This window comes from Egretta garzetta, unplaced genomic scaffold (genome assembly GCF_000687185.1).
Source record: "Egretta garzetta isolate BGI_Z169 unplaced genomic scaffold, ASM68718v1 scaffold534, whole genome shotgun sequence".
Lineage (NCBI taxonomy): Eukaryota > Metazoa > Chordata > Aves > Pelecaniformes > Ardeidae > Egretta > Egretta garzetta.
In genome coordinates, this window is record NW_009259534.1 from 377,793 (window position 1) to 402,484 (window position 24,692).

The following is a 24,692-nucleotide window of genomic DNA, read 5'->3' on the forward strand; positions in this document are numbered from 1 at the left end:
TGGCAGGAATTTCATTTACAAACGTAAGGGATGGGCCACCAAAGCTGCTTGCTGATGGAAGGACCTACGAGTTTTCACCGACTTCTCCAGCATTCTGCACGGGTCAGCCTTCGCATCCACCAAAAACCTTTTGTAAGGTGCGAATGGCTGGGAAGGCAATTTGTGGGGCTGTCTGCTTTATGCCGTTGTGTAGGGCAAGGATGTGGCTGCATCTGAGCAAAACCAGTTTTCCGTCAAGGGTGGGCAAGTGGAGCCAGTGAGCCACTGAAGCTGCTTCCGACCTTCGTCAGCCACGTACGGTACATCAGCTTCCACGGAAAAAAGCCAGCCTATATACCGGAATGGACAGTAGGGTGGACTCAGGCCTTGCCCACCTCACCTGCAGTTCTGGCAGCAGGAGAGAGCTGTGAATCTCATGGGCGCTGCCCGTCAGGTTGGGGTTATGGCTGCTTGCTAGCACTGGAATGGGTGTTACTGGCGTACTGGTGATCGGAGTATTTCTGAACATACACAGTTAAATTTTCACTCTATAAATAGCCTGAAAATAACAAATAGCCTGCAAATAACAGATATCCTCAAATGCTGGTTCTTACTTCAAATTCAAACCTGTTATGTTTTTATGAGTTCCAAAGGGAAATATGTACTCTGGGCACATTACCTTTTTAACCCATACATGACTAATAAAATGTTTATAATCTGTATATTCTACTCAATAGCACATCCCAAATGACATGGATGTGTATGTTTCTCCTCTCCAAGGCTATGCACCAGAATGAACACAAAATGGCTACTCGCCATCGTGCTCCAGCCTCCTCAGTGACTAACACATTTGGTCTACAACAGAAAGCAGGTCCGTATCTGCATTCTGAAAACAACAGCCCTCTTCTGAGCAGTCAGACAAAACCCCCAAATCTGCGTACCTTCAAATGCTGGGATATAAAAACTAAGGGGTTAATTTTACTTTCTAAGAGAAAGTAACCTGCAAAGAATTTCTGTTCTTTTTACCCTGTGTTAGACACAGATGATTAGTCTGAAAGGTAAAGAAAATTTTTGTTCAAGTAAATGAATCTATTCATACTTAGATGAGCTATTCTTCTGCTTTGGCAACCTGTGGAAATGGTAATCTAATCATGCCACAGTACTAGTATCCAATATGCTGAAAGCTTGTAATTCACAGCTCAAGGAGAATGTGGAAGATAGTTGAGGATGCAGTAATTATAGGGCTGGTGCTCAAATGAGCAGTGAAATAATGTGTATTATTTTGCTCATAAGCAGAATTTTTTTTTTTTTAGCCCATAGCAAGCAGGTTCTGTGAGCAACCAGGCTGCGGGTTTTCTGTCTTTGACACAAAGCCATAGGACATCTGGTGCTATTAACTATAATTCCCTCCGTGTCCCAGTAACACCTTTGTACAAATATATGCACATGCATGTACACTTACCTTAAAGCTGAAGAAAACTGTTTCCAGAACAACAATTTCTTGAGTATCTCTTCATATGCTGTTCCATGAAGTGAAGAACTAGCAGGGAACTAAATTGTTTTTGGATTCAAAGCAGTTAATGCTGGGGACACCAACCTCTTTAACTCCAGTCTGTGGTGTCAAATAAACTAGTTTACCTGTAGGAAAGGATTCACCCTCATCTAGAGTGGCCCATGACACTGGCCAAACCCTTGAAGCTCTTCTGCTCTCTTCCCATAGCATTTCACTGTTGAGGTTTCAGCCTTCTTTACTGCAAGTTCTATGTGTTTTCATTTAGTTTTGGGGTGTTTTGTGGTTTGAGTCAGAATGGTTAGTGTTACTATACTTCAGGACTTAACGTGTATTGCATGGAAGCTACAGATAGACCAAATAATCCCTTCCAGAGTCACAAGCCAAGGAAGTTGTGAATGCCACCCAAAAGGAGCATCCTGTAGGAAACCAAAGATACAAATCAAAGCTCAGGAGAATAGCATGCCTTGAAATTTGTTGCATCGTATGAGATGAAAATGAAAGCAAAATTCAAAGGCAGAGCTCAAAATGAACGTAGTTTTGTATGTGTATGCATGAGTGGCTTTATTTGTGTGTTCAGACAAGCATATGCACACAGGTATTTGTTGTACTCATGGACTCCTCTTTCTTACCCTACATACACTTCCAGCGCCTCACCTACCTGTCACCCTAATGCATATTATACAATGTGGAGTAAGATTTTCCGAATGCATTTCCAAGAATAATAACGCCCATATTTTTTTAACAAGAAAATTGCATGTGCACAGTAACAATTCGTCTTGACTCTGGCTCATCTGGCAAAGTGCAAAAAAAAACATTGCGCAGACAGGAACATGTGTTAATGATGCAACTGATGTTAAAATTGTCACGTAGGATGGATTTCACACATGGCAGGCTCGGGAAGCTCACGGGAAGCTTAGTTCTCAACCAAGTGGCATGCAGCAGCCTGAAGAATGTGAAAAGTAGCCTTTTTAACCCATTTTTTCTTTCTACAACATCTGATTTAGGGGGGAGGGGGAAGTACTGTTGGCTCAGTTCTCCTTAGTGAGGCTAATACAATGATCTAGGAGGTCTTACTTTTAACTTGTACCAGTGGAAGTGAGGAAAACAAAGCTCTGGAACATTTCAGAGCAGCTTAGGACACTTTTAAAACTGAAATCGCTTTGACTGTAATATCAACTTAAATTAGAGTGAGTAGCGCCTTCCATCCTGAAGGACTCTTAACATGCTCAACAGAGCTCGAGTCCATTGGGTTGCGTGAGCATGGCAAGATTTGAAATTATCGTCTTCTCAATTCTGTCATGACAGACTTTTCACTTTTCCCTTTATCATTACAGGACTGTTCATAAATATAGACACTTATTTTCCCTTTTAAGATTTTAAATTCCACTGCATGTGCTTAAAAATAGACACAAAGAGGTTCCACACAGAGCTATATTAAAAACACGAAGGGTATGCTTTTCCAACTTCACAATTTAAACTTTCATATAAAGAAAAATGTTTCTGTATTTTTTTCTTAAAGGACATATAAATATTAGAAAAGAAGAAAAAGAAAATCCTCTAGACCAGTCACTTTTTACTCGGCTCTATGGGGTTAAAAAGAAATTGCTCACAAGAGGAAAACAGGGAAGAAAAATATGAAACAATCTTGTCCTGTTGAGATGACACTTTTCCCTTGATAAACAGGTCAAATCAGCAGGTTCCCAATCTCAAAGAAAACTGCCATGGTGGCCTACTTGGCTGTTAATACCTAGCACATCCAAGACATGTATAGAAAAGTCAACTGAATGGGATAACAAGGAAAATATGACTCATCCGCAGTCCTAAGCACTAAATTTGGGAAAACTGTTAAGTTCATTCCCTTTCATTTTATGAGTAGATTTCACTCCAGGTGTACATGGATTAAGCAGCAATTTCATACACAAAAGGATGACACTGTGGATATAATAAGATGCCTTTGAAATTATTAAAAACTAATCTTTTATGCTTTTTCTAATCATTCTGCAGGAAGGGAAGTCTGTCCCCTGAGAAATTTTAGATAGAGGCGAGTTCATGCACACACTTCATTGCTGTTTTCTTCACCCAAGTCATTCAGCCAAAGTACCTTGAATATTGCCCTTTTTAGTCTTTAAAAGCTGAAGGGAATCAGACCTGCCAGCACTTTGATGGTCTCTGAAGAAAACAGAGGTCGCAGGAGGAGACTGCTGGCTCGATGTGCCGCACTCCTCTCTGCAGCAAAGTCTCCCTAACTCTGGAAATTCTCCAGAAGTACGGTGGTTATTCAGAGTAACTCTTTGTCTGGATACCCTTAATCCCAAATAAAAAGTGTGGGGGGGTAGTGATTCAGTTTAAACCACTTCCAAAATGCATAATTACTGCAGAGTAATAGCTCTTCTGGAAAACATCCAACTAGCCTTAAACCGTTCTCTCAGCCGGGTGCAGCGCCGCCGTGGATGATGCTGCGGTGACCTACAGCTACACGCACTCTGCATGTCCTCTTAGATCCCTTATGATAAAAGGTTAATGATACTAATAGTGTTGGTAACCAGAGCTGACTGATTTACTCACTGCGACTGATATTAACCTTGAATTTATAATTTTTCCCAGTTCCCAAGCTGTTTGCGAACAGTCCTCATGTATTTGTTTATCATTTGTTAAGAGACAATTTATGAAAAGCAGACCCCAGCCTCTGGATTATTCATCATCTGTCTATTTTAATTATTTGCTTTTTGTGCTGGGTGATTGGCATTTGACAGTGACACTGCTCAGAGTCTGCAATTTGATGAGAATAACAAATAATGAATAACCACATGTTTCAGCAATGTTAACTAGGCAGATAAAGGTGCTGGTATTAAGACAGACCTTCTTCAAACATCCATACAAACAGAAATTGAGGTCACGTAAAGGTTTTCAAGCAAAGCAGGTTGCCTGTTGCTCTGCTGAGCACCCTTGTTTTCGTAGAACATTCACTGCTATTTCTATTAGTTTATCTTTTTTTTTTTTTAACTCACCAATTTGGGCAAGAGGATCCAGACCTGATTCTTCCCCTTTCTTTCACATCCCATATGCCTGTGGGCGCACCTTCAGTCAGGGGCTTGGGTTACCTTCTGATTCACAGTGAGCCAGCGAAGTCTCAGAGACGGATTTTTATTCCAAAAGAAATACCACATTTGTAGGAGGAATAGCTGTGTGCAGTAGATGGGTCTTACTAGAGGGGTGATTAAAGAAGAGGAAACTTCAGCCTGGAGCACAAAAAGGTAGGGACAGAGCTCAAAGATTGGAGCTTTGGTTAAAAATTCCTTTCCTGCATCTCATGCACTGAGAGGTGTGAAAGATTTGCTATGTGCATATGTAATTGCATTGATTTGTAGGACTCACTTTGCTGGTGTTTGCGAAGATTTTGTATTGGCCATGTGATCTTCAGAAAGCATTTCTGTAGTCTAGAGATTCAAAAGGTCTAAATACTTTGCAGTGTCAAAATTCATTTGGGTGTGTTTGCTTTCTCTTTTTCTGTATTAAATAGATGGCCTGGGTTTACATCATTTTAACTTAGCCAGCACGAAATGCCTGGCTTTACCTTTTAACTAAGACAGTACAAAATGCCTAATTCGTTTTTTGCAGTTATGTAAATGTAAGAAGTACTAATATTACTTTGCTTTCTAGGGGTTAGGGGAAAAGAGCATTTATCCCAGGCTGAGACCATGAGCACTAATTCCGAAATCTCAAGCTAAAAGAAATTGTAATTGAAAGATAAATCCTGTGCGTACTTGGGAGAGAAATTTGCACACATTGGTTCTTCGCTGTGGCAACACTTTTTTGTCCTTGTGGAAATTATATAAAATAAACCTCTGGTTTTTGCCACTGGAATGATATCAGATGAATTCAGCCCTCAGGGTTCCAGGATCATGTTGGCAAGTTTTAGAATTTTCACCTTTACTAGACTGATGCTTTTTTAAATAAAAAAGAAACAAACCAAAAAATAGATGCTGGACTATCATCAGACGTTCAGCTGATGTCTCCAAGGAAGTTACAGGAGTTTGTGTCTGACATCTCAGACAAATTGTGAATCTGAATTTCTTCAAGGCCTGTTTTAGAGGCATTTCTTCAATAAACTGAGTAATACGTGGTAAGAAATGAGAATGTCTTTCACTCAAATCTTGTTTAAAAGTAACACAAGACTGGTCTATCCTCTTTCATGAGTGCCAGAGCCACCATGTTTCTTTGTCTAAATGTCTTCTGGGAACTTGTCCTGTCCTAATTCAGGATCCCAACAAGAAGTGATTTTTGTACTCTGATTTGTTGAAACGCTCTTATCTGTACCCTATGGTGACTGCAAATGAGATGCTAACATTTTTTGTGCTCAGGATACTCAGGCTGATCATTAGGAATTTCTCATGCCGAGCCAGTATTTTCAGCTGATTTGTTGCATTATTAACTAGTAGTCTTGTCGTAAAAACAAGCGAAGATATAAAAGGATGAGGTCACTCACAGTGACCTCAAACCTGTCGCTAAGCAAGAACTTAACTTGCTAATTTGACTGTAAAATGGCAAGATAGAAGTCAGGTTTTGGTATAGATTTTGATTCCTTTCAACACAGAATGCATATTTCATACACATTCTTCATACGCCTTGTTCACCAAACAATTCAAATTTTTATAGGCTTTGAAAAATGTTGATGTCCTGGGGCTTGAGCCTGTTTTGCTATTTTACCTGAAATTAGGCCAAAGAGAAGTATAATTTCTTGTGTAAACCCTTTGCCTACATTTTCTCCTCATTTGAGAAAAGGGATTGGATTTTCCCTCACGGTGCTAGAGGATCTGGCCCGATGGGTGACTCTTAGCAGGTCATCTGATAACCTGACCAGGACCACAGGGGAGGCAGAACTTTTGAGTTGGGTCGTAATTATCTCTCTTTCTCAGGTGACAAGTCACTGTTCAGCCCAGAGTATGGATTTAGTCATAATTTTCCCTCTTCCCTTCCTTCTTCCTGCTACAAGTGGGTCTTGTTTTTGGTTTGGGTTTCTTTTTTTTAGGAAAAAAGCAAGCATAACTTGCTTGTTTTAAAAAAAATTCCTGCTTGGACTGGAACACCCCAAAAGAGATAAGTGTGCTGAAAAATGCAGTACAGGCTGCGTAAAAACAAGTCATTTCTTCCCTGGCTGAACAGATGTTCTTGCTCAATACCCACATGATGCTTTCCTTCCTGAATGCTGGTTTTCTACATTTATGTTTATTAGTAGTTCTCTGTGAGAATAACATAGGATGTTGTTATACATACTGTCCTGGTTTCAGCTGGGATAGAGTTACAGTGAACTACATCAAAACAGATAACAAAATTATATAAATCAATTCTTGTACTGCTTCATGGCAATTAATAATACCTAAAAAGCTGGTCATGTTGCTTTTATCAATCACATCCTTTTTGTTTGTATTGGCTTTTATTTTCTGGTCTTTGGCATTTGTACAGTGTCTTCCCAACTATCTATCTGATTAAAACACAGAAGCCCTTCATCATTGCTGTCATTTGAATAACTTTTAACTCCTAGCCAAACTATTTAATATAATCTAAGATATCAAGTAGCACAAAATAAGATTCTCAAAACAAATTGAAGGGTAGACTTTTGAGATGATGTGAAAGCAGTAAAGCCTTGATGCCATTGGGGACTGAGCAAAAAAGCTTCAGCACATACTTTCTTCTAAGGGTTTGAAGAGATTTGAGTCCTTTGCTTGGATCAGGTGACAAAGTGCTTCCTGCTGTGAGGAATCACAACCTATACTCGTCAGCACCATGAGGTATTTTGCTTAATAAAGTAGGTGACTACTGTACCAAAAATAGCAAACTCCATCTCGTATAGGTTATATTAAACACATTTGAATAGTCTATGTCAGAGCAATGACTTTCTTGATTGCTTAAGATTCTGAACAGCCCTGGGGTTGAATAACATGCAAAACTGGTGTACCTACATTTCTGTACTTGCTGTGTATACCAGTCCCCTCATGACTGGAGGAAAATAACTGTCCTATATGTCTATGTTATACCTGTCTCATAGCGCAGAACTTCCCCAGTGTGGGTCAGCTTTGAAAAGTTCATTAGAAACAATGCTGCTCACTGTGTTCTGTGGTTTATTGTATCTTTTAAAAAATCCCAGATATAAAAGTAACCAAACCACTCGGGCACAGCAACCCTGAGAATTGATTTTGACTCAGAAAATTAAAGAGGGCTCTTAAACTTCACCAGTTGTCATCAGGTCAAATTATACCTTTAGAGTTTTCAGTGGATTCAACTGGATGCAGTTGATAACAACGTACAGCATGTTTGCGCACCATGGGATAAAAGGAAATCAGTTTAAAATCAATGAACTGATACAGTTAATTGGGATAAACTCTTTGAATGAATCACTCTTATTTCCACAGCATTTTCATTTAAGTTAAAAAAAAAGACCTTATCAGTCATATCCACTTCCAAATATGTCCACATCAGGGGTGGGTTTGCAGCAATTTAAACTAATTGATTTCTAAGCCAATTTAGATGCATCACTAATCAAATTCTGTGAGACCAGCTTGATGCCAATGTGTGCAATGATACAGAATTCTGCTTACCCTACCTTAAGTTTATTAAGTATTCAGAAAACCACTGGGAGTAAAAACCAGCAGAATCTTGTTTTCTTGCTAGCATCAGCAGTGAACAAAGAAGGTATGTTTCCAGACTGAGGGAGAGGGAACAACTTTTACAGCCGTTTCTTTCTTATACAGGAATCACACTTTGAAGTGTCAGCACCCCAGCTAAATATTGCCCTTTGAAAGTTAGTTGCAGTGAAGAGCTTAAAAAGAAAATCCTTGCAGTAATGTTAAAAACAGTGATGTCCATCTATGTTAATATCTAGCTAGCTTAAATGCTGCATGATCAGATTACTCAGAGATAATTGGCTTGCTTAAGTCTCCTCCAGGTTCACAGGTTAGTATCTGGGGTTCACAGATCTAGAAGAGGAGAATCCTAATTCTTCTCTAGTCCAAACTCCTACATGACAAAAGCTGTGCAATTTCAACCTGCAATTTCTCCATCAAATTCGTGACAAGCTCATCCTAAAATGACTGACTGCTAAACTTGCTTTATCATCAGTCATCTCCATTGGCATTGTGGGAGGATGAGAGATGGGCAGCAGAGGCTCAGGAAGGACAAAATGCAGTGCTTCTTAATGAGCTGTGAAGGAAGGCACGACCCACGGTACTGGCTTCATGAGTAATATGTGGGCTTGGTTCTGACCACACATCTGCCCTGCTGTATCTCCAGATTTCACAGGATTCAATTCTCCTATGCATTGGCTGCTCAGATATTAAATACTCTATTTGTAACTGAGGGGAACCCATAAATACAAGAGGATATTAATACATCCAGAACCAGTAGTTACAAACTTACATGATAATTTCGAGACATAGCACCTATGGTAATATGCCCAAACAGAGTGGCAAGTGAGGGCTCCGCTTTGGCATGCTCACTGCATGACTATATGTTGAAAGAGCTACGGGTACACCCTGGAAATTAGGTTGTGTATTTACAGTTCAGGTCAGGTTTTCAAGAATCCAGATCCAATTTAGAAATGTAAATGAGAGACAGGTTTTCAAGTGATTAGCCCCAAGAATTTGCAGTGTGCACTTGCAGCTCAAGTCTTTATATTCAACCATTCCTTAATAGTCAAAACAAAAAAAAAAAAGTGATTAGTTTTTCAGAGTGTGCTTGGATTTGAAACTTTTTAAGTACATCTTCCTTACTAAGGTGGCTGGATCCTTGCAAAAAGTTCAACCCCTTGTGTTTCTGAAAATCCAGGCTTTGATTCTTGCACTGTGTTTTTACTTAAATAGCTGTTTACGTATATGTGCCTGTATTTGGTTAGTACAACTCCACATTAAAAAAAATTGCCCGTTTTGTTTTATTAACAGTATTGCCAGAGGGGAAGAGATGCAAATTCTGGAATTTGAGAGTGCTGCAATAACACATATCAAAGTGCCAGTGAAGTTTCTTCCTGGAAAATATATGGGAAAAGGATCTGATTTCATCAAGCTGTATATTATTACATGTATTTACTGTTACACATTCTTGGTCTAAGTGCGATATACTACCATATTTGACAAGTTTTCCTCTGTTTTCCATAAATGCCTTTTATAAGATTAACGTATTGATATCCAGAAGGCTTATTAATTTCTTCCCATGGTGATTTTATGACATTTAAGTTCTGAAACATAAAATATGTTTAAGTATCCTTTTTTTAATCTAAAAATCTAAAGTTTCTCATTTTCCATGAGTGCTCTGAAAGGGGGGAAGCATGAAGAATTTGGTTAAGTACTTAGGTGCAGAAAGCATTTGAATGGTTTGCTAGACTTAGTTTAAGCTATAGAACAGCATTTCCTTGATTTGCTCAGGAAAAAAAATGCTGTACAGATGAAAAGAGATGGTAAATAATTCATATGCTAAATAAAAAAGACCACGCTGCTGTATTGTTTTTCTTTTTTCTCTTCACTCTTCTCCAACATGCTTCATTGAATGTTGAGGTTGATGTTCTGTATCAGATGCTTTCTACCGTGACTGTTTTAAAGCACTTTGAATCTTCAAAGCTCTTGGAGAGCCTCTGTCTGGAACAGACTCGCATCATCATCCCTGCAGATCTTGGTGGTGTTTTTCCAGATGCTTTGCTGGTAGCCAGAGTTTAGGGACAAGGCCAAAATAGTTTCGCTTCTGCCTTCCTTCTCAGCCAGACTGAATTTCAGTTTGAGCAGGTATTCCTATGATGTCAGTGGGTACGCAACTGCATCACGTCACGTGGGCCCATGGCCAGGATCGAACCCATCTGTAAAGCACCAGCTCCACGGGTACGGTGCAGTTTGACCTCATGGAGACAGCTGCTGGCGAGACAATGGCAGAAGCAAATGCGACTGCTGTCCCCTCCAGCCCCTCACTCCAGGTGAAAAGGCAAGGCAGTTCATATCCATGAACTGAAATTACACCTAGGGTTTGCACCTGGTTGCATTCTTACCTTTTTTTTAATCTCTGTCTTCAGAAAAGATAAGGCCACGTCCTAATTGCTTGACACCGGTAAAGATCACAGGTTTCAGGAGTGAAGTACTACAAGCCATCCTAGCAACGATCGACTTTGGGCAATGATTTTCAGTTTATGTGAAATCTTTTTTCCAGAGTTTCAGTTGTTTATAGACTTCTTGGCTTTGAGGCCAAATAAGTCGAATTGCTTAAGCTGTATGCTGTTAACGTACAGGTAATTTTTATGTATAGAGAAGTTCGGTTATGGCTATATAATACAAGGAGTGAAGTGGGTCTCACAGGAAGCCTACATGCACTGAAACTTGTCTGTGCATCCATAATTTGTGTGATATCCTAGCATTTAGCAGGCTCCTTTGGCTGTCTCACCTGTTCTCTGTACACTAATTCAGCTTTCCTGGGATAGCAATTAAACTTCTGACTGGCATCAGCAGCTTCTAGCAGCAGACATTTAAAAAAAAAAATCTGCTGGAGAAATATTCACTTGTCATGCACTGATTTTGCATGTGCAGATTTTCTCACTCGATCCATCTGAGATGCAGGATGAGCCATACTCAGCCTCACCCCTCTCTTATGTTTCAGGAGGTCCTTTACTGTACCCAGCTACAAAGCTGGAGACACCCTGCTTGCGAACAAAAATGTCCAGACTTATGAAAAGATCACCAGCACTGTCTTTTACACCTCAGAGTACAAAGTCTTAACACTGTGGTGCTATTGTGTGCAGTAAAGATAGTTTAGATACTTTGTATAGGTTTCTGCAGGATTTTAGTTATCAGTTATGCCTGTTTCCAAATCCAGTGTAACTTAGGCTTTTCTTGGATAAGGTATCTGGCTTTGCAGTGGTGGAGGTACGGAAAAAGCATGGCCCTGGCAGAAGCATGAAGGTGGCATGGTACAGAGATTTCAGTAGTTCTCATCTGGGATAATGACATCCATAACTCACTCTGGTATTATTCCCTTGGGCAGTTTAGAACTTCTTATGAAAATCTTTATTTCAGTTTTTTTAATACTGAATCTCTGCATCCTCAGAAGCCATCTGCTATATGAAAATAGTTTTTTATTAAGAAAATGCATGCTCTGTTTTCATACCAATTTTTTGCATGTAAAAATAACAATACAAGATCTGAAACCCCATTTCCAAGCGTTCCCCCCGAAACCTCAACAAAAGCAAGGAAGTGCTTTAAGTGCGGCGTAAAGAGAATAACAGCTCCGTTTGAGTCTTAACAAGCCAAATCAAGCACTGCACCTTTGTGTGGGGAGCCGGGGGGGCGGCAGCTGCAAGGCTCAGGCCTGCTTGGTTTGAGTTGCAGTTGCATGAGATGCAAGGGCGCTGCTGTTAACACACCTATTTACACAGACAGAAAATCAGGAGACTGAGGTCCATCCGTGCCGGATGGAAGAACTCCTGCCTTGTACCCTAATAGTTGTGCACAAGTTGTATCCTTTGCTGCTCCCTTCAAACCGTGGAGTTAGTGCTTTTTCTCAAGAGGAACACTATTATTTTAATTAACTTTAAATCTGCACTTTCATTTATTCTTGTATTTGTTAACCCAGTTTATATGAGACTGCCAAATTAGAAAGATATTGCTTGCATATATCTCATTACTTGAACTGTTCAAAGTACTGCAGCATGAATTTGATCTCTTCACAAATATTAATCTGCCTTGGGGTTCTCCTGAGCACCCATTCACTGAGCTAAAAATCTGTGTTTGCGTGCTGATGTTTGTTCCCGAGGGCTCATCTCCCTAGTGAGCATGTTTAAACAACTGAAGTGCTCTTACAATGAAACATTCAAATTCAAGTCTTTATTATTATGCAATCTGGGATTATTTTTTTTATCATTAGACTTCCTTCTGAACTGGGTGGTTGACACTCCCTGTTCCAAATTCCTGTCCCATGAGCTAGTTGTTTGGAAATACTGGCTAAAAGGAAAAACACCAGGACTTTTTTTTTTTTTTTTTTTTTTTTTTTTAATCTGGAGAAAGTGCTTTTTCACTAGGTATTTGGGATTAAACTGTAACCCGAAGGCAGGCCACGGAAAGAGGATAAAAGATCAAAACAAAAAGGAGAGCATTGCTTAGTGGATTGATACAGCTGGAAATGGTGGGCCTGGTTCAAAGTGCTTTAGGAGTCAGAGGATTCTTGCACATGACTTAACTAGTTTCTGGATTAAACCTTGCATATGCCCTAGGAGAGGAATGTATGCCTGCTCCAGCAGCATGTGTGCTCTGGAAAATAATACGAAAAGTTTCTCCGTATTGTGACGAACCAAGGGTTCATATACACGTTTGCTATTCAGAAAATGATATTCCTGATTAACTCCACGTCTAAACAATTTTAATGAAAAACAAGACTACTTTGACTTGACCCTCCAGTCAGATCAGTTTCCGTACAGAACTTCGCTCCTTGATCCATGTCCAAGAACATATTTATCAGGGAATTTATACAGCCCTTTAAATTCACTTCCTGATGTGAATTAAACTAACTTTCATGTGCAAAACCCTTTGAAAGTCCCCTGTGTGTGAAGTGAGGACTTTCTCCATCTTTTTCACGCATCCCATGATCCTGTAGTCTTCTCCCTCAGAGTCCTCTTGCTGGGCAGTCCATCTCCGCTCTGGGAGAGCTGGATGGATGAGCTTCCCCTTTGCCCACGGGGACAGAAGACAACATGATGTGCTCCTCCCGCGCCAACCGAATGCTCAGACTCCCCTGGCTGCACAAGGGGAACGCCAGGGCCTTGCCGTTTTTCTTGGGGAGTGCTTATTTTGTTCTTCAAGCAGCTTAGCATTTAAAATACTGTAGCCACTTGAAAAGCCAGCAGATCCTTCAGGTTGCCATGTCACAAGTTGCCAGGCTCTTGAAAGTGCCCGGAGAAAAACTGATGCGCCAAACCCCTTTTGTTGCTGTGCTTCAGCCGTTTGGAGGCCTCAGCCAGCCACGACATTTAGAGCGCAGCTGCCTCCGACGGCGGCGGCGGCCCGAGCGTTGTTTTGTTGTCGTTTCTGCAGAGGAGCGGCGGGAGCTTACATCATTTCCAGTAATGAAGTGCCTGGGGTTCTTTTATGACTTGCACACTCCGCTTCTCTGGAGCTGTACAGTATGTGCTGCATGACTCCAGGAAACTGAGGATTTGTTTTGACTTGCTAAAAGAACGTTTGCTGTTTCTCTTTACAATTTCACCGTATGACTTGTCAATTCTCTCCCCCTCTCAAGAATAACTTCAGATTTAATTAGCTGAGTGCAAACATCCTTCAGTGCAGCGTGGATTAGACTCCTCATTGAGTACGTTTACCAACAGAATGAAAGACATCTTAATCAGGCGTTTCTGTATTTGTGCTGCTGTGTCCAGAGTGCCCCGGTAGCTGTCGATAGCCAGTTGCTATTGACTCTCTTTCTAGGGGGTGATGACCAGTGATGTGGAGATCAGCCTTGTCAAAGCTGGCTTTTTATTTCTGAAGCTCTCTCTCCTACCTAAGAGCACTTTTCAAGTGTGTTTCATTATCAGTTCCCTGTCTGCTTTGTAGGAAAAATGATACTTACGTGCCTTGCTGGGATGTCCTGAAAGTGCTGGCATCTCCCCAGGAGTTCCACAATGACCCTGCCAAGCATATTTTAAATGGGGCAGTTTATACTTTGCTGAATTGCAAAGTAGAATTGCATACAAACCTCTATTAGACGAGTTTGGCACCAGCTTCACGAAGTGTTACCTGGATATATGCGTGTGTATGTGCTTTGAATTCTTCAGTGGTGAGCTTCAGTTTGCATTTCCACCACTCAGAGGACATTCTCCACGAACACCTGGGTCATTTCTGGGATATCATCACCCAAGCAGCAGCCTCCACAATTCTGCATAAATCCTGGACTAAATGTTTGTGCTGTAGCAACTGCAGCTGATTTACCTGAATGTGTACAGTCGCAACAAATGCTTTTGGCAGAATCAAAACCAATGAAGAACGGCACAAAATTCACAATCCCTTTTGTAAAATTGTCATCCTTTCTGTTAGTTCCAGGTATTGGTCTTGTCATAAGCCCTTTAAAAAACACCTTTAGCCCCTATCAACTATTCACTTCCTTGGAGTTAAAATTTGACAAGTTTGTTTTTAGCCGTCTCTTCTCTCAAAGATTCTGTGGTTTCTGTTTGATTCTTCAAAAGTGAATCATAGTTTCAAAACCCTCACTACCTTAGTGAAACACTCTTTTTCCATCAGCATTCAACGTGTTTAACATGGGTTCAGACATGTTATCAGAAAGTTACACTAGAGTCCTTAAAAAAAAATCCCGTGTGATTTCATGCCCTGGAAACCCCTTTTATGCTATAACTATTCCTACAGCCATGGGAGATATGAGGCATATGGATCTGAGCTAGTCAAATTAATACCGTAATGGCTTCTGGCTCAACAAGCACATAGAGTGCAAACAGAGAGGAGAACAGCTGTAGTAGAGTTACCTTTTATGTGGGTGGCATAGACGTCTGCCAATTAAAATGATCTGATGAATCATTCCTTGCCATGTGATTACTGTTAATAAGAATTTATGTTAACATGTTTGTGTCTGAACTTTGCGCAGGTTCATGCCTGCATTTATTTTCTTAAAAAATAGAGCATATCGTGATTGTTTTTTGTTCTTAATGGACTTTCTTTCCTCATTTGAAAGCATTCCAGGACTTCAGCAATGCAGAGCTGCCAGCTATCCCTTAAAGGAAGATGTTTTTATCTCCATGTAGTGCTTTCTGCACATAATTCTGTAAACACAAGCCAATAGTTATTAACCTGGGAACCTCAAGCTAATATTCTAAATCCATACAGGAGCACTTACAAAGAGACCATGACCTTCAAAATATGAAAAGAGGAGTCCTCAGAAACTTTTATGAAAGCATCTGTTACTGCAAACGTTTATACTTACACTTTCCTTTAAGGAGTCCCACTGACCGACAGGCTTGTAGCCATTGACTTCATTACGCTAACTTCCTGTGTGTAAAATTAAGCATCTTTTTTTCTAGAACTGATATGTTATATTTATGATGAGATATTTAGGTGTGGCAGGATGTTGTTTTAAATATGTCGTCAGCAGCTTACAAAGCATTTCAAAGTTTTTGAGAAGTCTGTGCAAGAAGTGAGACGTTTTATAGTAAGAAATGCATGAGTCCAAGTATGGTGAGTGTTAACAAACTTTGACCTGGGATGGTTTGGGGATCTCCCTCTGATGGGAAAAATTTTGTTTAAAATTCTGCATAAGCTTGGTAAATACAGTAGGACAGGGTAGAGAGACAGAAAACTATTGTGATAAAACTGCATGAAGTACAGTTTAGCTAGGATAAGCGGTTGGAGACTCATCTTCCTTGTGAATCTTGTTCGGAACCCCTGAGCAGAACAAACATTTTGGCGGAAGGACTTGTTCCCACGGGACTTAGAACAGTAGGCAGAAAATATACAGGAGAAAACAATCCTAAAAAGACTGAGGAGGAACTCGGCAAATAGATAATTTCTTTCTTTCCCTCTGCTGGCAATTCTGCCACTCACATCAGTAGGAACAGAGGACGCTGGTAAGCAAGGTATTTCCATGGCACTTACACTGGAGCTCGTGGGGACTCTTCAGCTAGCAGTGTCCTCCTTATGTCTGCTCTGTCCATGCTCACTGATACTTTGAGAACATATTTGCATCCATTTTCCCTGCAGCATCAATAAATCAAGAACTCTCACATGTTTTTTCCAGTGTCATCCTGCATTACCACCTACAAGAAGACACCGCCTCCAGTCCCACCAAGAACTACCACCAAACCGTTTATTTCCATCACCGCTCAGAGCAGCACAGAGTCTGCCCAGGATGCATATATGGATGGGCATGGACAGAGGGGAGACATCATCAGTCAGTCTGGACTTAGCAACTCCACGGAGAGCTTGGACAGTATGAAGGCACTAACAGCTGCTATCGAAGCTGCCAATGCGCAGATCCATGGCCCTGCCAGTCAACACGTGGGGAACAATACTGCCACCGTCACCACCACCACAACCATTGCCACCGTTGCAGTAGAAGACAGAAAGAAGGACCACTTCAAGAAAAACAGATGCTTATCTATTGGAATACAGGTATGGTACGGGATGTGGATTCTACGCTTGCTGCTGGTTTGGATCTCTATATTCATTTTACTGCTCATTATGCAACGTTTCGTGTATTTTTCTTCTTTTCCTGACAGGTACCTATGTAGAAATTGCAGCGGCGTGATCATTCCGCATGGTACTAATGATGTTTTACTAATTTATCATAAAAACATCAGATGCGAGGATTTGTTTAAGTCTCCTTGCTGCTTGTTATTCAGCTCTGTTAAATTACACACATGAGCACTAATCTATGAATCATAACACAGCGGGGGTCAGAAAGGCATGAATTAAATCATTGAAAGGGAATGTGTAAAACAATGATTTACATTACACTATCACCCAAAAAATGTTTTCGTCCAGCCTCACTGAATTAATTGTCACTGCTTATTCATGCATTTCATAATGACTGGTAGCCGCTTGAATGAGGCGGCATTGTTCCTATCTCAGCCTCAAGAGCAGAGGGTAAGTTCCTTCTGATTTGCCCTTGTTAAAGAAAATTACATTTTGTTACCTCTAGTGGAATGAAAAAAGAAAACTAGCCCTGCCAAAGTTCACTCCTATTTACAGAAAGGAGAAGAGCAAGCAAGCTAGACCAATTTAATCTGCTTTCTTAATGAATCTTTCCTATACCCCCCAAAAAGAATGTGCATGGGACTCCAACTATCTGCTTGCAGGATTAGCATTTGCAACAGAGTACTTGAACTTCCAATCAACTAAGAATCAACACAGGTTTTGATGGGAGGTGAATCCCAAGCAAATAGAATAAGCAATCCACAGCTTATCAGCCTTCCCAAGAAGACATGATTTTTTTTCCTCCTGGCAGATGGAGGTTGTAAGCACAGCACTGTGTGCCTGGGCAGGCTTATCTGATTAGCAAAGCCTAAGAATTTGCCATGAATCTCTGCACCAGCCTGATGAGATGAGAGGCGCTGTGCAGAAGTATGCCATCCCAGGGGCAGCTCCTGGAGCAGCGGTGACTTTTCTCTTACTTCTTCTTGGAAGGGCAATAATTACTGTTGCCTGTGGGTTCAGTTTGCTGCCTTTGTTGTAGACTTTTTCTGCTTCGCAGCTGTTTGGTTTGGGTGTATTCTGAAAGAAGGGCTGATGTGCAGTGTTAAAGACAGAAGTAAGATCCAGGTGGGACAGGGATAGAGGAAACCTCTTCTATGACTTATTCCCATGGCCAGCCAAGCCTAAGGTGCCGTTTTATTGTCGTAATCCCTCATTTCACTGAGCAAAGCAGCAAAGACTCTTGTAGCAGGCAAGCACCCTGCAAAGTACTGGGTAGGAAGAAATAATTTCCACATTTTCAGAAGCCAAAATGAACAATGGTGATGTGAATCGTGGCTCTTGAGACACCATCTCCCTTAAGGTGGTGTTACTGAAAGTAACAAATGCTGCTTTTGAGAGGTATAGGGGCCTCAGTTTCCTGAGCTCTCAGGAAACCAGAGCCTCAAATGCTATTCAAGCCTTTGAAAATCTCCCTCTAAAACGCTGAGATTTACAGATGAGCAGCATAATCATATGCGGAAGCTGCCTGGGGATGGTACATTGGGAGCTGCCAGGCTAGGTTTTGTGTATAAACCAACGGAGGTGCTTAAATAAGGGATTACACGAAGCAAAACCTTCAGCAGTGATACAGCCTTACAGGATTCCTGCCCGTGCACTATCTACCCTCCCAGTTGTGCCCAGTGAGATTTTTAGAGTCAATCAGGTTTCACAAATAAAAGAAAACTACCTTGCCAGTCTGCTGTCTGGCCCATTTTGCAGCATCATTGCACAAACAGTCGTGCCGGTACAGCTGAAGGGGTAGTGTGGGAGTGGAAATACCGTAAGGTTGCTGTTGCTGCCAGAAATGACTTCTCTTAGAGACAACTGCCCTAAAATAGGTAGGTAGGCTGTTAGCCCTGACTGGCAGTATGAAGTCGGTTTCTCTCCACTGACTGTAAAGGGAGCCTAGTTTATGCTTAGACTGAACTCAGACCAGGTATATACCTTATTTAGTCTGGCCCATCTCTGTAAAGCAGGGCAAGCTGCTTTAGCCAATGGCATATTCTTGATTTGCTTCCTCCTCTAGCAAATAAACCTAACATGCACTTGTGATGAACCTCCGTGCGTGTCCTCCGCAGCCCTCAGTCACCCTTAGGACACCACAGGCCTTTCCTGTAAATCTGCTTAGCAAACAAGTAAAGCAAAGCAATGCAAAGAAAAACAGTTCCATCAAAAGGTTGCTTCTGTCAGTTATGGAATTTAAGGTGTAGTTATCTCCCCAAAAGCCCCAGTATCAGGTAAGTACGCTACTTCACTCTGTACCTCTCATCCCTCCTTCAGCACTTTTCTGCAAAGGCTGTTAAATTGGCTCTCAACAAGCTTATTTACTGGTGGAACAGATGCTAACTACAGCTGGAGATTTTGCGCACCCGGGGTCAGAGTGGATCCACAAGTCACTTAGTAACACTGCTGTGGTCCAAAAATTCTGTGGGCCGGAATTTTTTTTTCTTGTATGACTAACAATGTCATATATATAACATTGGGAATTAACAGCTACACTGCTTGGACCCCAAAGCTTGTGATTTTGCTCAAAGACACATCTGTGGTTGAACTTTAACTTTATGCCATTGGTATAAATCTCCTCACAGCGATGGAGAGGTGGTATAAAGTTCCTGCCGGTATTCCTGGGGACCACCTGTTTGCATGACGAAGCAGTAAAGAAAATGCATTCCAAGAGCTGCATCTGCTTTCTCTAAATGTTATCTGCACAGTGCTCTGATTCAGGGCACTAACATTTAAACAAAATAAACACATAATTTTGACATGAGTTCACATACGCACGCACATACAGATTAACAGGTAGAATGAAACAAATGGCAGAGCGCAGCAAGTGGCGTTCCAGCTGCTCAGAACATCCAGCCTCCATAAAATACCGGATAAACTCCATCTGCATTTTGCAGGCCAAATGTTATCTTACCAGAAATGCTTTATAGATTAAGAAAAATGATGAATATTCGCTAATAATGTCAGAAATGGGCACACCACAGATAAACCGACTCGATGAAGGTACTTCTGGTAAAAGCTAGATGTGCAGACACTTAGTAGTTATCGTGCATAGAAATTCTAAGTAGCCAGGTGATCTCTCTGCTAAAATGCATTCTAATTAGCTGGTTAATTTTTTTCAAGGTTGATGGTGCTGAAGAATCCACCAAACCAGGTGAAAATAAAGCAACCAGTAAGTTCCAGTCCATAGGAGTTCAAGTAGAGGAGGAGAAGTGGTGAGTAAAAGTTAATACTGTTTTGCTAGAGTAAATAATTATGCCACAACTAATTTTTAAGAGCCCTAGTTCCTGCATGCATGACCGTATAAACCTGCTTCCTGGACGAACTGTTAGATCACCCAGCTGAAAAGACGAGTCTTGTAAACGCTGGAGCTCTTATTTCTCAGAGGGGAATTTTCAGGATCAGTGGGAGAACTGGAAGAGAAGTGCCACATATTTTGAAGGTCAATATACTTTTCATAAGCTCTTTTTCCCCAGAAAATCTACGTAATCAGTGGAAGGTGGTGCAGCTGGAGGGTTAGTCTCAGGATGGCTGCAGCAGCGTAGAGTTGTTGGGGAAGTTCACCGTGTTTCTCAGCAGAATAATTTCAGCCACATGCAGAAGTGCAGTGGCAGAGCCAAACTGATTGCTTTTGCTCAGATATCTCACCCAGACATCTCTGCATTACAACTGCTCCCCTGCAAAAATTGTTGAGATTAAAAAGCAAGCCTGTAAAACTCGTTTCCCCCTCCAATCTGCAGCGTAACTTGAATTAGCGAACAAATATGCTCCAATAAAAATGGAAAAAAAAATCTAGAATAGTTGATGTCTTCAAGGGTTATGTTTCTTTTGGATGACAAATTGCAGTTACGTTGCAGGGCAGCGTAACTGTGCATGGCGCTTTCCAGACACAAAGTCTGTGAGCGCTTGACCGCATCTGCAAACCCTAATTCCTGCCCAAAGCTGGGCTCAGTGCCTGAAGAGAAGTCGGATTCTCCCTCACCTCTGAGCATGCAGGCCTGCCCATTGCTGCTGCCGCTGCGAGCACCTACCCAAGTCTCTGTTCATTTTTCGCAAGCTGTTTGGACACAGCGTAACTCTTGGATCCTCATTTTGTTGACAACTCGCTGTACCGTAGCGTAGGAGAAGCCTTGGGCCAGTATCACTTGTTGGTGAGGGAAGGGTTGCCCTTAAAATCTCTCCAGAGAAAACCTGGGTGCAGCAAATCTGAGTTGGCAAAATTAGGGCACTCTGCCCTCCCCTGGCCCGCTGACTGCAGTAAGGAGTAGAGATGTCCATTTTCACACTGTAATTTTCCTATGTCTGCTAAAAAAGCTCAAAAATACCATGTTATCTACACCATTTTCAATTCAACAAAACCTCCCCATAAAGTAGCGGAGTATTTTCCTGTGGTTTTAAAAGGCTGAAGTGATTTCAGCAAAAAGAAATGCGATTTTGCAATGACCCTGCTAGGCTGTTACCAAGTTCCTCATTAACCTGCTAAAACATCTCTTGCTGGCAAACATTTCTTTATGTGTTAGACCTTAGCCACATCTACCCACAACTCTTCCAGCCCTAGGTAAGTGAGCACGTTCTAATAGATGCTGAAGGACCATTCCCCTTCTACCTGAGCACAAAGGAAATAAATACACTGAAAGCCCAACCTTCCCCCTCCCCTCAAAAAAAAAAAAGAAAACAGCCAAAAAAACCCAGAAAAACAGAGAAAGAAAGAAATGGCTGTTTGCAAATACCTTACTTCCAAAGTCCTCTTTCTATTGCAGTTTTTATTGCTCCAGAGAAAAAAGTAAGATTTGCCTGTGAGGTTCTGCCCCGAGAAAGCAATATTTCTGCATTACCTACTGACAGCTGTGTTTGGGGGTTTCCTTGCTGATAAAGTTGTGGTTGCTGCTGTTTGGAGGAGCCAGGCGAGCAGCAATCGATCATGGACTTTCAGAAGTGAACTGGCTGATAAAGGACAGCCCCTAATCCTTAGAAAATGAGTGCGCTCAAGACACAAAGGGCTTATCATCACAGTTTGGCACTCATATTCCTTTTATTTCAACACAGTGGAGCACAATGTATTGATTATCTGTTACAGGGATAGAATTGTAAATACAGTGCATTCTTCCCTGCCCCTGCACCGTAACATCTGCAGACCCTCAGAAAAGCCCTTTTGAGTTGAATCTTTGACAAATGACTGTTTTTAAAAATCTTCCAGGCTTCAGAAATATTAAATAAATATAAAATAAGAAGAGAAGAATGACACAGCAGAGGATAAATACTGTAAATTGAACATGTTTCCGCGCCCGTCTTGTTGTCCGAAACCAGGACACCGTCTAAGCTATTAAGTGTGCTGTTATAAAACAAGAAAGCTCTTTGCTTAATGCACCAAAAGCCTACACACAAAATTTGTTTCACTCCTCTTCTTTGCTTCCTGCTCTTTCCTCCCCCTTTCCCTCACCTCATATGGCTGTCATTCTGTCATTCTAACTAAGAAGTCTTACCTCCTCACGTCCTTTTAATGATTCCTGCTTCTGTGCTTGGAGCAAGTAAGCAAAAGATTTTGCCTCTGTTTCTTGATCTAAGTAGCTCAAAACCAGAGCATCTTCAGAAAACAGCTCTATCTCTTCCATCTTCCATCTCAACTCAGACCTTTCATTAGCCCTTCACTCTCTGTAACCTGGGCTTCCCGCCAAGACAAATGACTCTGAGTCCTCCTCCAAGTCCTCCTCCTCTTGTACTGCTCAAAGGATAAATGTGCCTACCACTACCTGACCATATTACAGCTGGATCCATCACTGCTATTTGTCTTATCTTTAGTTTTTTATGCTGCCTGCTCTCAATAATCTTTTTTGTACCCATTCCCTAAGTGCAGCTCTATGATTTCTAGCATTTATATAGAGTACCTCTGTCCAGTTCTTCTCGTGGAGAAAAAATGGTATGCATTTCTTTCAACAGTAACCTCATGATCTTCCTGCTGTTATGCTTTTATCTCTCACCTGATCTCCCCCATGATGCTAGCAAAACCCCAACCAAAATGCTCTTCCCCTTTCCTCACATGATCCACCCTTTCCAGGGCAATTTTGAAATGTGTATCTATTGAAACTGATCAGTGCAATCTCAGGGGTCTTCCATTTCTGTCCACTTGTTTGTCCTTTCTCTCTACCTGCGACTTCTTCTTGACCTCAAGGGACCACCTTCCATTCCTCACTTACAGAAGATAATTGAGTTGTTGGATGTCAACCAGTTCTACTGAACCAGAAAAGAAGAAGTCGTATATTGTGCCAGGCCAGTTAGCACACATTCTTATTGAATAAGGGACTCTCTGTCCCATAGCTCTGTAATCACTTTTAGTCTCTCTTGCATTTTACCTTGTCTGCCCCAAGATCTCATCCCATTACATCCCCACCAGAAAAATTGTCTTGCTCATTGCTCCTAGTCATACCATCAGCTGGTTATTGTAATTGGTTTTCCATTATAAGAATTTATGAATGCTGAAATAATGGTAGTTTCTGAAGCAAGAACACTGCCATGGGAGACTAAGACCATAGACATATGGTTCTCCATTTTCTCTGGCTTCTGTGAGGCCAGGGAAGGTGTCCCTGCCTCTTTGTGTGGTATAAAGTGCGATTTATCACATCATCCCTCTTGATGTGGTATAAAGTAAAATGATTTGACATGGTGCGGGGATAACATTAAAAAAAAAAATAAAAACCCACACACACAACCAAAAATACTCTTCTGTTTCTTTAAGGAAAAAAAACCCACATCTTTGGCTTTGTTACTACATAAAGCCACATTTTTCTCTTTTTTTCATTTAGGTTTTTGGGTTTGGTCATGTACTGTCCTGACAAAATATACTCAGATTTTAGGGTCTTCCCTGCAAAGCAGGCCAGTCCTACACTCTAACTCAAAACTCTCCAGTCTTTAGGACAGGACCTTCAAACCTGCATTTTGACTAAGCTGATTGGGACTGGTATTTCCTAGGCTTTTGTCTGCAGCATTTTCTGTCTGTCTGTGTTCTCCACAGTGGAAGCCATTCCACTGAGAAATTCTGAAGGTGGAGGAGGCCCCATCCCTGGAAACATTTAAGGTCAGGTTGGACGGGGCTCTGAGCAACCTGATGTAGCTGAAGATGTCCCTGCTCGTTGCAGGGGACTAGATGACCTTTAAAGGTCCCTTCCAACCCAAACCATTTTATAATTCTATGATTCTAACCTGGCTGCAAGTGACTGAGCTGGTATTCAGAAGAAGAGAGGCAGTTCCAGAAGCGAGGCTTAATAATGTTCCCTGTTTAAAGCCAAGGGCCCTGACCTGGTCTTGTGTACTAGGCCTCAACAAAGTGTTGCTCCCTCTTCTTCCAGCTATTCCCCCAGCACTGCCCACAAAGTGTCACAGGGCAAAGGTTAGAACAGGCTTATCTGAGGATGAGAGATCCCAGGAACGCTTTGATCCACCGTCTTCTGCAAACTCTGCTGGTGAGAGGCGTGCCCAGCACAGGGCATGTATTCGCCAAGGGTGGTCTCTGTACCATGACCCCCTCCCCACGCTGCTGTGCTGCTCGCACACCCGAGACGGCAGGGTAGATAACCTGTGAATATCTGGGGGCAGCAGGACAGTGCAGGATGGGGTAGAAGAGCCCAAGCAGCACCCAAGCTTCCAGCATAGCCTGGGATCAGCATTGCAGTGTCCAGCTAGGTCTAATAGAATTGGATTGACCTCCATGGGCTCCTCCTGATCTTCCAGAGGGTTGACCTCCGTTGGCTCCATGCCATCCTCTGCGGTTTTGGGTCACCAACCAAAGAGTCCCCGGATGTCCTCTTTGGTTCGGTTGATCTTGTAGTTGCCATTGTGATGGCAGCCCAAGCGCATGGCTGACCATGTGTCCCTTGGCTGAGGGGTGTCTGGCCTGAAAGAGACCCCATCTGGAGAGAACAGGGTGCTGAGGGTGCTCTGCCCCTGCCCAGTCCCACCCTGGTGGGACCCAGTCTCCACACCTCCCGCCACCCCACGCATGGTTGGGG

The 24,692-nt window shown here is 41.7% G+C and overlaps 1 protein-coding gene across 4 annotated transcripts in view; it reads left to right on the forward strand.

The window, feature by feature from the left end:
* DLGAP1 (DLG associated protein 1) overlaps positions 1 to 24,692 on the forward strand; it is a 143,892-nt gene that overhangs the window by 96,069 nt on the left and 23,131 nt on the right. For all 4 annotated transcript variants that reach the window (XM_009637631.2, XM_009637632.2, XM_009637634.2 and 1 more), the window contains 2 exons: positions 16,250 to 16,623; positions 19,813 to 19,904. In XM_009637631.2, coding sequence (XP_009635926.1) covers positions 16,250 to 16,623; positions 19,813 to 19,904 — 466 coding nt within the window. The remainder of the gene's footprint in view (positions 1 to 16,249; positions 16,624 to 19,812; positions 19,905 to 24,692) is intronic.